At 42.5% G+C, this 15,409-nt stretch overlaps 1 protein-coding gene across 15 annotated transcripts in view; it reads left to right on the top strand.

The window, feature by feature from the left end:
- Positions 1–15,409, top strand: part of FREM1 (FRAS1 related extracellular matrix 1) — an 84,543-nt gene that overhangs the window by 30,102 nt on the left and 39,032 nt on the right. For 13 of the 15 annotated variants that reach the window (XR_007158741.2, XR_007158742.2, XM_013193555.3 and 10 more), the window contains 11 exons: positions 169–365; positions 968–1,291; positions 4,348–4,456; positions 5,681–5,812; positions 8,535–8,879; positions 9,501–9,643; positions 10,178–10,374; positions 11,429–11,519; positions 12,775–12,942; positions 13,504–13,712; positions 14,527–14,620. Coding sequence is in view for 12 of the 15 variants with exons in the window: in XM_013193555.3 (XP_013049009.3) it covers positions 169–365; positions 968–1,291; positions 4,348–4,456; positions 5,681–5,812; positions 8,535–8,879; positions 9,501–9,643; positions 10,178–10,374; positions 11,429–11,519; positions 12,775–12,942; positions 13,504–13,712; positions 14,527–14,620 (2,009 nt within the window). In the remaining 3 variants the exon portion in view is untranslated. Of the gene's footprint in view, positions 1–168; positions 366–967; positions 1,292–3,840; positions 4,267–4,347; positions 4,457–5,680; positions 5,813–8,534; positions 8,880–9,500; positions 9,644–10,177; positions 10,375–11,428; positions 11,520–12,774; positions 12,943–13,503; positions 13,713–14,526; positions 14,621–15,409 lie in introns of those variants that run through there. The other 2 variants (XR_007158743.2, XM_013193560.3) reach the window with 2 other exon arrangements.

Below are 15,409 nucleotides of genomic sequence, written 5' to 3'. Positions count from 1 at the left end.
CATCTTGCCAAGGACCAAGGGAGTCTGGAGCTGGAAAAGCTCAGCTGAGAGAAAAATCCTGTAGGATAAATTGGGTCAGGAAATCGGGGTTAGTTTAGCCTAGTGAACAGGCTTCCTGTATTGGTTTCTGCTCAGTTAACTTTCACTATGGCTTCTGTTGGGTTACAGAGCACAACCCAGGCCAGCAGTGCAGAAATGGGAGCTGTATGCTGGGAGTGGGAGACATCCACAACACAAAAATGAGCTGTGAAGAGTTTCTGAGGATGGGGATTCGGTATCAGCACCTTGACCCTCCCTCACCGGACACTGATTATATTCCTGTGAGGTTGGATCTCACAGACAGCAGAAGCAAAACTCTGCACAAGGTAGACTTCTATGCAACTTACAATATCTGTCTTCCTGGTTTCCAAAAAAAAAAAAATTTTTTTTTTTTTTTAAATTATTTTTACAGTGTTGCCAGCTGGGCAAATTACATGCATTATCTTTATGTCCCTATGCTACAGAGAAACACCTCTGTCTGTTTACTGGCAGTCATCCGCAGTTTAGCCTGAAAGCAAAATTAATCCTGGCATAATTCCACCCCTTTACAGAGCATGAAGTGCACTGCTCTCAACATATATAGTAATTAATAAGCTAAGAGCTGTGTGAGCATTTTCAGTTAATAATAATTAATGACTCATGTGCATGTTTCTGTCAGGTAAAATTATTCATGAAACTCACATCAAATTAGGCAAGTTGTTTCAGCCCAAAATTAAAATCACAACGAAGACAAGTGAACCTGGAAGACTTTTCGTGAGGTATAAACATTTTACTTTAGGCGTTTTATCATGAAAATATTTAAATTCTTTTCAGAATAATTTATTGCTTTAACAAGTGCCCCAATTAGCTATGTGAAGGTAATGGAAATTGAATTTATGTTTTTTGCTTCACTTTGTCCTTTCAGTTCTCCTTTTTCTCCCTGTTGTAGACTGAATATGCTTGGCTCCCTGTTCAGATTAAAGGCGCTATTCCCAATCAAATTCCCAAACCTGCTCTGGGGGCAAAGTTCTTCCTGGAAGTAGACCAATTTATTTTAACCTCCATTACAACCACAACGGTTGATGCTGAAGACAATGAAACTCCAAAGTCCCTGCTTGTGTTCAACATTACCAAGCCACCTCTGCAGGGCTTCATCACTCATTTATCAGACCACACAAAACCTGTTGGCTCCTTCACATGGAAAGATCTCAGTGAAATGCTCATTGCTTATCAGCCTCCAAATAACAGCCACACAGAGAGGAGGAGTTATGAGGTAACAGTGTAAAACATGAACATTTGCTGTTTTTCATCTCCTTGCAATTCATGGATCTATAAATAAATGCATTCATTTGTAATGGATATTTTTTCAGAACAAAACATACTGTTTCTCTAACTATATGCAATACAGGAACTGAGATTATATATTTTACCACTTTCACCTATGATTCATTAGCTTACCAGTCTAACACAAACCATGTCTTTGTTGCTCGCTACTCTAGTAATTTCTTTGAACTCAAAGATTTTTATCCCTTCTGTCTGAAAATATCTAAAAACAATTTTCTTTTTGTTTCTTCTCCTTCTTCTACTTCTCCTTCTTCTCCTTCTCCTTCTTCTTCTTCTCCTTCTTCTTCTTCTTCTTCTTCTTCTTCTTCTTCTTCTTCTTCTTCTTCCTCTTCTTCTTCTCTTCTTCTTCTTCTTCTTCTTCTTCTTCTTCTTCTTCTTCTTCTTCTTCTTCTTCTTCTTCTTCTTCTTCTTCTTTTCTTCTTCTTCTTCTTCTTTTCTTCTTCTTCTTCTTCTTTTCTTCTTCTTCTTCTTCTTCTTCTTCTGAAGATCTGGCGTCTGCAGGTCTGTAGTAAGTAAACAACCAAACAGTGTAAATCTGTGAGACCAAGGCTGCAGGAATACATTTATGTATTATGGGAAGGAACTGAGCACCACTTCTACCTTTCCCATGTTTGCTGCTAGCAATGTTTCACCCTCCAGATCTGCCAGAGAGTGATGAAGATGAATGCCTCCCATTTTGGGTCCAGTGATTTTTTAGTAATCAGGACATTTTGTGGAATTCAGTAGTATGCCAGCACTCTGAGAAATAAGCGATAGCCATAGAATGGGAGGAAGATAAATTATTTAAAGAAAAATATAAATATTCTGAAATTAAATCTGACAAAACAGTTAAGAAAAAAAATAGTTGGTGTTAAAGCAATGAAACTGAAGAAAAGCAAAATCAGAGAAAGGTAAGCTGGAGAAAGGCTGGACTGGAAAGAGAGCAGCAGTAGTACATGTTGGTTCCTGATGCTGACTGTTTGCCTCTTTTAACCTCAGCTGTCAGAGGAACTTCCTTTTTGCTGTTTCCTTAGTGTGAGTAGCAGTCATCCTACCAAACTCTCTGCTATGTAAGTGCCTCTTCTCCATTCCACTTTTGGCATTGACTGCTGATTTAAGAATTTCTGTGCAATTGAAGGGTTTGACCTTCCCTTCCCTTCCCTTCCCTTCCCTTCCCTTCCCTTCCCTTCCCTTCCCTTCCCTTCCCTTCCCTTCCCTTCCCTTCCCTTCCCTTCCCTTCCCTTCCCTTCCCTTCCCTTCCCTTCCCTTCCCTTCCCTTCCCTTCCCTTCCCTTCCCTTCCCTTCCCTTCCCTTCCCTTCCCTTCCCTTCCCTTCCCTTCCCTTCCCTTCCCTTCCCTTCCCTTCCCTTCCCTTCCCTTCCCTTCCCTTCCCTTCCCTTCCCTTCCCTTCCCTTCCCTTCCCTTCCCTTCCCTTCCCTTCCCTTCCCTTCCCTTCCCTTCCCTTCCCTTCCCTTCCCTTCCCTTCCCTTCCCTTCCCTTCCCTTCCCTTCCCTTCCCTTCCCTTCCCTTCCCTTCCCTTCCCTTCCCTTCCCTTCCCTTCCCTTCCCTTCCCTTCCCTTCCCTTCCCTTTTCCGTTTCCCTTCCCTTTTCCGTTTCCCTTCCCTTCCCTTCCCTTCCCTTCCCTTCCCTTCCCTTCCCTTCCCTTCCCTTCCCTTCCCTTCCCTTCCCTTCCCTTCCCTTCCCTTCCCTTCCCTTCCCTTCCCTTCCCTTCCCTTCCCTTCCCTTCCCTTCCCTTCCCTTCCCTTCCCTTCCCTTCCCTTCCCTTCCCTTCCCTTCCCTTCCCTTCCCTTCCCTTCCCTTCCCTTCCCTTCCCTTCCCTTCCCTTCCCTTCCCTTCCCTTCCCTTCCCTTCCCTTCCCTTCCCTTCCCTTCCCTTCCCTTCCCTTCCCTTCCCTTCCCTTCCCTTCCCTTCCCTTCCCTTCCCTTCCCTTCCCTTCCATCACTTCCCTTCCCTTCCCTTCCCTTCCCTTCCCTTCCCTTCCCTTCCCTTCCCTTCCCTTCCCTTCCCTTCCCTTCCCTTCCCTTCCCTTCCCTTCCCTTCCCTTCCCTTCCCTTCCCTTCCCTTCCCTTCCTTCCCTTCCCTTCCCTTCCCTTCCCTTCCCTTCCCTTCCCTTCCCTTCCCTTCCCTTCCCTTCCCTTCCCTTCCCTTCCCTTCCCTTCCCTTCCCTTCCCTTCCCTTCCCTTCCCTTCCCTTCCCTTCCCTTCCCTTCCCTTCCCTTCCCTTCCCTTCCCTTCCCTTCCCTTCCCTTCCCTTCCCTTCCCTTCCCTTCCCTTCCCTTCCCTTCCCTTCCCTTCCCTTCCCTTCCCTTCCCTTCCCTTCCCTTCCCTTCCCTTCCCTTCCCTTCCCTTCCCTTCCCTTCCCTTCCCTTCCCTTCCCTTCCCTTCCCTTCCCTTCCCTTCCCTTCCCTTCCCTTCCCTTCCCTTCCCTTCCCTTCCCTTCCCTTCCCTTCCCTTCCCTTCCCTTCCCTTCCCTTCCCTTCCCTTCCCTTCCCTTCCCTTCCCTTCCCTTCCCTTCCCTTCCCTTCCATCACTTCCCTTTCACTTCCTTTTTTATCCCTTTTTTTTGTGCCAGTACATATCTTTTTTTCAAAATATTTTTTTCCTCCTACAGATATCAATAAAGGGGGAAGTGCCCCTTCTCCCCTTTATTATTGCTATCAAAAAGTCTTGTGTTAATCGCAGTATTAATTATACCCCAACCAACAATAAAAATGCTCACCTTTCCCATCAATTTCTACACATTGCAGATTACCTCCATTTGCTGTCAAGAACACAGAAGACAGATACTTAATCTAGTACAGAATCTCAAAGACTCTTTACAAGCTAAACTGAGTTTTGTTTGTTACTTTATTATCAGATGTTAAAATCTCCTAGGATGTATCGCTGAGATAAGAACACACTGTATGGTATGTGTTTTGGTGTACAGCTGGTTTTCATGCTCTTTTTTTTTTTTTTTTTGTCCAATACACTCTTTGTTTTTTCAACAGCTAGAGGTTGAGGTTCATGACTTCTATTTTGAAAGGAGTTTACCTATCACAGTGCATCTTTCTATCAGGACAGCAGATACAAATGCTCCCCGGGTTTCATGGAATACAGGTGAGATTTCTTTTACTCAGTTTATTCTACAGAATTGCTCACAGCCTGGACATGGCATTTGACAGAGCTCTAAAATTCACACCTACTCCTGGAGTTTAAGGATCATGAAACTGAAGAAGTGTAAATCTATTTTTTTTTTCTTTATCTGTTTTGGAGAGGAAATGTTATAGAAACTTAAAGAAATGTTCAGTTGTAACTGGGATAAAAAATGAACTAAGAAGAGTTAAAGGAAAATCAGGATTTCTGTGTACAACATTTTCTTCAACAATGCACTGGACATAAAAGAATATAAGTAATAAAGACAAATATGTGATTAGAGTAAGAGTTGTAGGATAGAGAGGAGTGTGAGAAAAGCCAAGGCTGGTTGGTATTGCTTTAAGTAGAAGTCTGGAAAAATGAATAACTAGAAGAAGAGGATTCAGGAACTAGAAGAATATTCTTTTTCAAAACCCTATGGAAAATAAGATGGTAAAGGAGTAGAAAGGAGGCTGGAAAAGGAAGGCTGGGAACTGATGAAAAGTGGAATGAGAAAGTACCAGTGCTAAAAAGTGAGCACATAGAATAGATATATCAAACTGGACTTGAGAAGAGAAAAAAAGCAAGGGAAAAAAAAAAGTCCCCGGTACAGTGCACAAGGAGTGACTTGTGCATGACATCAGTGTTGGGTTACAATGTGGAAACGCAGAGCAGGGCATGATACACCATCAGCAGTTTGAAGCCTGGAAACAGAATAGGGTTAAAGCTAATTCAAATAAGTTTATAATACCTCCACTGGAGAAGGGACAGGCTTTTCTATCCACAGTGAAATCTGCATCGATATTTAGCCACAAAAGGCTAAATTCTGTATTTTCAAATACAGAATCACTAAGAAAGCTGAGTCCCCAGTTTCAGACATTGTGAGATCTCAGGTGCAATACTACAGTTTGTGCAAACATCCAGAAATCTGTCTAGCTAGTCTGTTGGCTAATTGGGAACCAGTATATGTTATTTCTCTGAAAAATAAAAATAAAAATAAAAATCCTTAAAAGCAATTGACTAAGGTAAAGATACCAGAAGAAAAGCTGATATAAAATTTTTAAGCTGCTCTTGAAATGTCTGTATCAGCCAGATACATGGATGGGACTAGATGTGTTTTTTTTTCCTAATTGTAGAAACATTCAGAAAGGGATACTGAGAGCCTTGAATGTTGCAGATGCCTTTGTAAAATAACACTGGTCTTTGCAGGCCTCAACCTCCTGGAAGGACAATCCCGACCGATCACATGGCAACACTTCCAAATTGTAGACAACGATGACATCCAAAATGTTCGCTTGGTCACAGTTGACGGCTTACAGCATGGGCGGCTCACAGTGAGAGGTAAATCATTGTTTAGACTTGAGGGCCGGGAAACACCTTCTCTAGGGACAACTGGCTATGGTAATGTGGTGGTAAAGAAGATGCTGACAGAGTCTGTTGTATGTCACTCCCTGCTGAGGGCAGCCAGCATGAAAGACAGATTTATACGGGAATGAAGGTGCAGAAGGGCACAGCAGGATGTACACGAAGAATTTCAAAAGTTCAAAATGAAAGCCAGTTGCATAGCTCACACACTTTTGCAAATAGTATATTTATGTTGTCTCCATCATAAAGTGGGAAAGACTTGTAAGTCTGGCATTTTGCCTACATGTCACTTTCATTTGAAAATGAAATTGGTTCTTATTTTCTTCACTGTAGGTGAATTCAGCTCAAGTGAGGTAATGTGAGTAACCATAGGCAGCAGCCCTGTTACTGCCAGTTCTCACTAGGGATGGGTGAGCTCCCTGATGGCTGTGATCCCTCCACAGAACCAGAGAAATGCCAGCATAGTCAGACATTTCCCCGTGCTGCTCAAAGACAGCAGGAAAGCCAGGGATATGGGAGTGCTGCTTCTGCAGCACTCACCTCCAGAAAGAAAAGGAAAAGCAGAGCCAGAGGGGAGCCGGCTCTGCAATGAACCGAGGAGCAAGAGTCCAGCACGGCCCTGTGCAGGGCTGTCCCGGCCCCGCGGCTCTGGGCATCTCAGCGCTGCACCTCTGGGCAGGCTTGAGCTCCCTCTGCTGATTGGCCTCCTCCGTTGCAACCGTGCAATAAATACTACACTTAAACAAAACAAAACAAACCAAACAACAAACAAACAAAAACATTATTTAACTTTTTACTTTCTTAACATTCATTTAAATCCCAGAGCTGAAATTTTAAAGAAATCAGCTATGTTGTTGTAGAGCAGGCTTGGCCTAGGTCAAATTTGGTTTCTACATTTTCCTCTTAAGTACTGAGGATGCTTAAGGAATGCTGAATTGTCTTGATTTGTTGACAAATACAGACAACATTTGGATTGTTGTTTAACAGCATCTTTAAAGGTTTAATTTAAAAAGTGGAAATTAATTTACACTTCTAATTCATTAGCCTGCTGCATTTTCCATATTACTATTTTTTCTTTGAAATCTCAAGAGTCATCTCAGTACTGCTGTCTTTGGGAAAGAATATAGGTAAAAGAAACCACTCTGCTGTCGGCAGGGTGGAAAGGTGCTGCCACTCTTAATGCTGGCTTTTTGACAGTTAAATATTTTTCAGTAAAATGTACAGCCTAGAAACTCAAAGCAAGCATTCAAAGAAAAGGGGAAGGTGGTGCTTGGAATTTGCTGGGAACAGAAGCTGTTGAGAAGTACATTTTCCCTCAGGAAACCCCTGCTGTGCAGTTGCGGGCCTCAAGGGATCGGCCTCCTGCCAGCCTACGGGCAGAGCCCCCATGTCCAGCTGTGCCAGACAGGCTGTGGCAGGAGGTGGCCTGGGGTGGCCACACAGCCAGGCTTGTCGAGCTGCCAGGCTGGCCGAGCCTTGGCAGCAAGAAGGGGCCGAGCCTTGACAGAAAGCAGGGCCCAAGCCCAGGCCCCTATGGTGGTGGCAGTGGTGTCCCTGCCTGCAGCACCCTGGGCCTGCTCTGCCTCCCTCAGGCCGCCCCGTGACAGATGCTTCTTGTCCAGTGACCATGCCTGGTTCTCGTTTTTGTGTCATTTATGCGTAGGCACGTGCGGAGGAAGCTGTAACTGCAATTTTTAGTGGTTGCCTTTCTGGTCTGGCAAACACCAGCTGGTGCTCACACACTAAAGGAAGGCCCCAGGTTTAGCCTTCCAGCTGCACTGTCACTCCTTTAATGCTGCTGGAAGATGGTCTGAGCCAGTGCCCACTGAACCCCACCGGCTGCGGGAGCAATGAATCAACCCAACGTTAGAGTGCTCTTGTGATAGGTCTGGTAATCTCAGTCCTAGGGCTAAAGGAAAGCCCTGAAAGGAAAAGGAATATAGGGTGTTTCTCCCTGCCTCCTGTCACCTTTAACAGGCTTTTGTTTGATGGGGATGTAGTTATGACTGCATCCTAAAGTCTGCCTATAATTCTCTTCAAGTAAGGCACTAAGGAAGAAGTGTGAAAGCACCTGTACCTGCAGCTGTGGGTGCCTCTGCGGAGGTCACACAGAATGGAGGGCCAAAAATATTTTCCTTGGAGGCCCTGGGTAGACCACTGTGTCCTGCACCAGCCTGGAGTTCACAGAACTTTTAACCTGCCTGAAATATTTGTGTGTGTATAACACATCCAGTGAAGCAGAGGTGCAAAATAGTCTCCTTATGGACAGTAACCTGAATATGCATAAAAAGTCTAAGAATTTCAGATCTAAGAACTATATATGTTATTTTTATTTGCAATGAAATGCTGAGCTGTAATTACAAAGCATGGTCTCCTTGATTCATAAAATAAAAGCAAAATGTTCTGATAAGAAAGGATTGGTTGAAATTAAAATCCAAACTGTCACAGTTAAAAATCCCTGCTGCCTCCAATTATCTTAATGCAATGGACATTTGCAGGATTTTGCCTGATAGCACAGTTGTAAATTCTGCATTCTTAACTATTCCAGTAGGTGATTTTTTATTTTTTTATTTTTTAATAGAAAGTTTAGAAATGTATTCTCCTTGTCTTTACCGTTGTAACATTTATATTGGTGGAAGTATTCTCCTCTGGGCTGAATTACACATTTTTGATACATTTTCTTCCACTGCTTTGACAGGAGGGAAAGGATTCATGTTCACAGTCTCTGACATTCAGGCTGGAGTTGTTTACTACCATCATGATGACAGTGATTCTACTAAGGATTTTGTGGTGTTTAGGATTTTTGATGGCTCCCACAGTATTCGCCATAAGTTTCCAATCAATATCCTTCCTAAAGATGACAGCCCTCCATTTCTGATCAGCAATGTGATAATTGAGGTTCACGAGGGACAGATGATCCTGATTCAGGTCTCCATGCTTCAAGCTTCTGACATGGATTCCAGTGATGACTACATAGTGTTCAACATTACCAAGCCACCACAGGCTGGAGAAATCATGAAGAAACCAGGGCCAAACTTAATAGGTAATGAAACACGTCCACAATAGCACAGTTTTCTTTTCCCACTCCTTTTTAGACTGCTTTATGTGTAACAATTAGACTTACTTTGGCTCAGGAAAAGTTGTGCTGTTATTATAGTGTAAATCCTAATAATTAATTAATGGTGGTCTCTGTTTGCACTTTTGAAGTGCAATTTTAAATACGAACACAATTTAGCCCTGAGTCTTCCACCTATTTCTCTACTCTATTTTTTCTCCTCCAGAGGTTTTGGGCCAGTCAGGAGTAACTTTATCTGCAAGGATACCTAAAAAGTTCAGAGCTATTAGATGAACTGAACTCAGAAACCCCCGTGTTAGATGGAGAGGCTGACAGCCATGTGCATTCTGTTATCCTCTGCTTAGAGCTCCAGGTCCATTTTCTACATTGCTTCATTATTTAAATGATTGCTTAGTGACAAAGAAAAGAAGTTGGTGATCTTCAGGAAACATGGAAGACAATCAGAGAACATTTTAAAGACCTTGCCCTACCTAGGGTGAGAAAAGGGTCATTACGCTTCACTAGTTACTTGAATAGCTAATGGATAGTGTTTATGAATGTTTAAAGTCTTACACTATTGAATAGAAGACATATTCTTTAATTCAACAGGATATCCTGTCAGCAGTTTTCTTCAGAGGGATCTGTTTAATGGAATAATTTATTATCATCATTTGGGAGGAGAAGTATTTGAAGACTCCCTTGAGTTCGTGCTGTGTGATAGCCATGACCCTCCCAATCTCTCGGAGCCACAGGTACGACACTGACACATCTTTGGCAGGGCCCTCCATTTCTCCTTCAAACAGGTGATGATTTTACAACTTCTGCAAGACGTTCAAGTCAAATTGGGATAGGTCTTTTCTGTTTGCTGTCACCATAGTCATCACCACATATCCTTCAGGGCTAGTTCCTGTTCTTGCTTTTCACAGGGTAATTCTCTCTGTCTGAAAAATACCATCCATTCTCAGTGACCTTTTTCCCATATCATAAAATTAAATGCTGAAAATATTGGATTTGGGGATGGTACAAAAACAGCAACAACAACAACAACAACAAACAGTACTCCTGAAATCAACAGAGAACAGACTATTCCACTCAGAGGTCAAACATACTGAATTTAACTTTGATTTTTATTTAAAGGGATGCTGTTGACATTTATGGGCTCTGCAATTAACTGTTATTTATTCCAGTGATCCAGTTATTTCTGTATATGCTTGTGTGCAAACAGTTGCTTGGACAGTCTCTCATCAAGAGGAGTGGCTGCTGATTTTACCAACTTCTGATTCTAGGTGATGATGGTACAAATTATCCCTGTGGATGATCAGCTACCCAGAGAAGCCCCAGGAGTGACCCGTCACCTGGTTGTTAAGGAGACAGAGGTTGCTCACCTCACTAAGAAACATCTTCACTTCATAGATGTGGAAGAGCAAGACAGGGAACTCACATACACCATAACCACTTCCCCATTTTTCTCTTGCATGCATGGGTAGGTGTGGACTCGTACCTTCCAGGTGGGTCAGGGAAAAGCCTCATGGAATGAGAGCAAAATCAGTGGCAATAGCATGCACAAGAAAGTAGAAGAAATGCACCTGAAATCTTTTCTTTCCTTTGGTTGGGTTTTCACTTTACACTGGCCCTTGGGATACTGTATTACAAGTCACAGAAACTCTCCTAATGGATAGACTGGTTCTGACCTGTGCTGTCCCAGCCTGAGAAGATGAGGTGCTACAGCTTTTTCTAGGCAATATATGGCACTGTGAGCTCCTGGACCAGGAACCTATGGAGCAGAATTGCAGTCAAGACAGGCTGCAGGGGACAGCAGGGACATGCGACAAGCAGGTGTAATAGCAATTTACATGTCTGATGCTGCTTCACTGTTTGGTAAATTCATGATAGCATTGGCAACAATCTACTAAACAGAAAATTTCAAACTCCAGACACCATATAGTTTAAGCTGAAAATCAACATTTTCAACTCTAACCTGAAAATACAGAGAATCAGTATGTAGCTGAGGAAGCAGGGTGTTTAGGCAGTTTCCCTGTTCAGCTGATGAGGTACATAATTATCCAGTTTGTTAGTTACTGCTGTTGTCTCCATTGGAAAGATGTCTGGCTGAAAACTAGTTGACTCTGGCAGTTTATAGGAAGAAATACCTTCCTTTTTATATACAGACAGATGCAGTTGTGTAAGTAAAAAGAAAATGATGGGCTAGCATTGCACGTGGTGTAAATGGACACAGTTGCACTGAAACTGGTACCTGCGATGTGCAGAGACACACTAGTAGAAAACCCAGAGCTTGCTTATGAGGTATGCGATGATTTTTTTGATCATCCCAAAAGATATTTCTTTTGGTCAGTCTTCTATGATAAAATTTGAATTGATAATAGGGACAGAAGAAAGAAAAATGTTTTTCCTTTCAGTGCAGTTGGGAGTGCAAAGCTAATTTGAAAGGCAAGACTTAGCTATGTGACTTTTTTTTTTTTTTCTAACCTGTTCTTTAATATTGTTAACCAGGATGTAACATGCATATTTTTGTACAGCTACTCAGACGCTGGGAAGCTGTTTATGGTGGACACCATCCCCAAAATGGTCAAGGATCCTACTGCTCTTGCACTGAGGTCATTTACTCAGGTTTGTTGTGTTAGCTGGTACTATAATCAGTACCAAGCACTTTTAAGAACAGTCCTAAGCATATAGCTTATTCCCGACAGGAAAACAAGCAGTGAAAAATAAGGTGCAGTTTTATCACATGAACACTGTTTTAGAAGAGCTAATTCAATTGCTTCCTAATTCAACTCAGTTTTTAAAAATTAATTTCCATCATGCTTCATTTCTGGAGTATGCAAACATAACTCTCCCTCTGAAATTGGACTCGGTGATCTTGGAGGTCTCTTCCAACCTAGATGATTCTGTGATTCTGTGAAACCAACAAGGGCTGCAGTTGCTGACAGGTAGGCTGTATTTGGTTGCAGCATAATGCTGATATGAAGAAAAAGTGCACAAAATGTGGAAATGGGGCCCTGACATTTCCCTGTTTCTTCTCAGTGTCTCCACTGATAGCTGTGTACCAAGCTGGAACAGGCCTATGTGTTCTTTTTCAGGATTTTGTTCTGTAGTTTGACAGAAGCCTTTGTTAAGAATATTATTAAAGCACCCTGTTTCGTACCCTGCTGTATGCTTAAGGCTGCACAATGGTGACCATTGTAATAACACGATGAGAACTGTGAGCCTAGAGTTCCTTAATCCCAGGCCTAATATATGTGTTTGAATGAAAAATTTTGTTGATTGTTCTAGGCTCTTTCACCTGCCTGCACTTACCTGTGGAGGCAGGATGTGCAGTTTATTCGTATGGGTGAGGGCAAATTCATCTGCTCTGGAAGATATTGTAATAAAAGTTATGTTTAGATTTTTTTTTTTAAGTCACAGTGTGGAAAAGGCTCAGGGACCAGCATTTTTAAAGGGCTCATTTTCCATCAAGAAGGTAAAGCCATTGCCTCTGTAATCACTTACTTTATATGATGGTGTTATTTGCTACAAGAGTTTTTGAGTGTTTGAACCTGACAGAGCACTGGCACAGGCTGCCCAGAGAGGTTGTGGGGTCTCCTTCTCTGGAGATATTCAAAACCCTCCTGGATGCCGTCCTGTGCAATGTGCTCTGGGTGATCCTGCTCGGCTTTGGGGTTGGACTAGATGATCTTCAGAGGTCCCTTCCAGCCTCATCCATTCTGTGATTCAGTAAAGATACACTTAGTCACAGTATTGTCAGTAGCTAAAGACTGTGAGCACTGTTCCCGGAATTAATTTTGCGAGTTCAGATAACATCTAATGAGGGGATGAGATACTCCCGTATTATCTTCTTACATGCACCTCTCTTCACTTTTTGCAGCATGCTGTCAACTACATGAAAGTTGCTTACATGCCCCCACTTCAGGACATTGGTCCTGAACCTCAGCAAGTGCAGTTTGTTTTTTCTGTCAGCAATCAGCACGGTGGCACTTTATATGGGATCTGCTTCAATATTACAATTCTTCCTGTGGACAACCAAGCCCCAGAGGTAGGGCGATGGGGAGGTGGAGGTGGAAGGACTTGGAAATGGCTTTGGGTAGAAAAAAGAAATATAGAGAGATGTCCTGATCTGCCTGTTTTGTTTGTTTGTTTGTTTGTTATTTGATTGTTTGTTTTATTTTATTTTATTTTATTTTATTTTATTTTATTTTATTTTATTTTATTTTATTTTATTTTATTTTATTTTATTTTATTTTATTTTATTTTATTTTATTTTATTTATTTTATTTTAATTTTATTTATTTTTTATAGTGAATAAACTGAGGGCTGCAACCACAACTCCTAAATCCCTATTCTGCATTGTTGCCTATTGGCTTTTGAAGGTCAAGAGCCTCCCTGAATGGGATCAGGACTTGGCTTTACATATTAAGGCATACAGTTAGTACATTCTTTAGGTTTTCTTGATGCATTAGAAAAGATTAAAGCCTTTGGTGTTTTGATTTTTAAGGTGTCACATGTCTTAATGCTAGAGCAAATTGAAATCGCTCTGTTCAGCGTATGTTTGGACATGAAGTAGGAAATATCAGTTAAGCATTTCTCCTCCATATAGGTTTTTACAAGCCACTTAAGAGTGGAAGAGGGTGGCCTGAGCCCTGTCACAGAGGGACACGTTCTCATCTCTGATGTGGACACAAAACAGGAGCATCTCTTCCTCCTCCTGCAGAGACAGCCTCAGCATGGGGTGGTGGAGCTGGATGGTGTTCCCATGAGCGAAGGTGACAGGTTTTCCTGTGGGCACCTGCATACCCTGGCAGTCAGGTTAGAAGAGTGGCTGCTTTTCCTCTTGTGGTGGCTGACTGTCCCAGCTGGATGAGTGAGACCCTTGCAGTGAAGAAGTGTGAGGCGCAGAGGCTACAGCAAGAAGTTCTCACTGCAGCAGGCTCTGGCAATATTGCTCCAGGCCAAAACTACCACCTGAGCCTCAGAGGACCACAAAGGTCACTGTGGAAACTAAGCAGAAGTGTGGCCAGTAAACGGAGCTAGAGACCACGTCTGATGTAAATAAATTTTCCTAGAAAGCAATGCCTCATGCAGACGAGGAGGTAGCCATGCAGCCATGTAGTTCCTGCGAAGAATGCAATGGTTATCAGATTTTTTTTTTTTAATGAAGTTGGGTATTTATCAAACTTAGAAGAAAGTTTGTATTGAAACTGATTAATCTGAAGATGCAAATTTTGCTGCTGTGTCTGGGGTGAGAACAGGATGCTGACTTTCTACATGCATGCAGAATTAGAGATCCCTGACTTTGTTACCATCTGTTAGTCAAAGAGGGCACCTACTGCAGAGAGAAAGAAAGCAAGTTTAATAGACAGCTCACAAGCAGCCAGAACACAAGTAACAAAGATTCAGTGAAACTTTTTTCCTAGTTGATATCTGCCTTATCTGAGGGGTGTTCTTCACACAGGAGACCCCATAAGCCTTATCAACATACTGTGATTTAGAACTGCGAGTCTTTGATAGGAACCCTTGCACAGGGATTGGCTTTCTATCTGGGGAAGGATACTGTCTGGCATGACCAGAAAGCACAACTTCTTTTTCTGTGTGAAATTAGTGTGGCTCCTTTTTCTCACAGGTATCGGCATGATGGCTCTGAGACACTTACTGATGAAATCCTCTTTGCAGCCACAGACGGCGTCCACTCTGTAGAGTTCATCCTGCAGGTCAAGGTCAGTGTGTTGCATACTTCTGAGAGCATTTGCCCATGCAGAAGACTGCAAAGCTTAACTTCTGAAAATCTTCATATTCCCATGTGTTGTGGTTTAACCCGGCCGGCAGCTAAACACCACACAGCCGTTCGCTCACCCTCCCCCCTCCCTCTCTGGGATGGGGGAGAGAAACGGGAAAGTGAATCCTGTGAGTTGAGATAAAGACAGTTTATTAAGACAGGGAAATAATAATAACAATAATAATAATAATGATAATAGTACTACTACTAATGATGTGTACGAAACAAGTGATACACAATGCAATTTCTCACCACCCGCTTGACTGATGCCCAGCCTATCCCTGAGCAGCCGGCCCCCCACCCCGGCCAGTCACCCCTATATATTGTTTAGCATGACGTCAGATGGTATGGAATACCCCTTTGACCAGGACACCTTGGAAACTGGGAGATAATGGACTTTTTAGGTTTCCTTTTTCACCCTAGCTTTTGGGTTAATTTGGCAAATATGAAAGCAAATTTTGCTCATACTGGTTGAAAGGTATTTGTGCTTGCTCCAGCTTGGGCTCTTCTGTCTGTAACTGTTCTCTCTGTAATTAAACATGGGGAGGTGAGTTTTCTTTCTCAAACTATAAATATGACTGCCAATGATGTGCAGTCAATCTAAAGCTATGCAGTTGGCTCTTCTAAGCAAAGTTTTCATCCTTATCATTGAGCAAGTAAAGACAGAAGCAATATGTGTTCCATTTCCTCTACACAGTCTACTTAGTTTGGTTTACTTTCATCTCTGGAT

The sequence above is a fragment of the Anser cygnoides genome, chromosome Z (genome assembly GCF_040182565.1).
Source record: "Anser cygnoides isolate HZ-2024a breed goose chromosome Z, Taihu_goose_T2T_genome, whole genome shotgun sequence".
In the NCBI taxonomy this organism is placed as follows: Eukaryota; Metazoa; Chordata; class Aves; order Anseriformes; family Anatidae; genus Anser; species Anser cygnoides.
The sequence above is the reverse complement of the archived record's forward strand: the minus strand, read 5'-3'. Positions and strand labels throughout refer to the sequence as shown.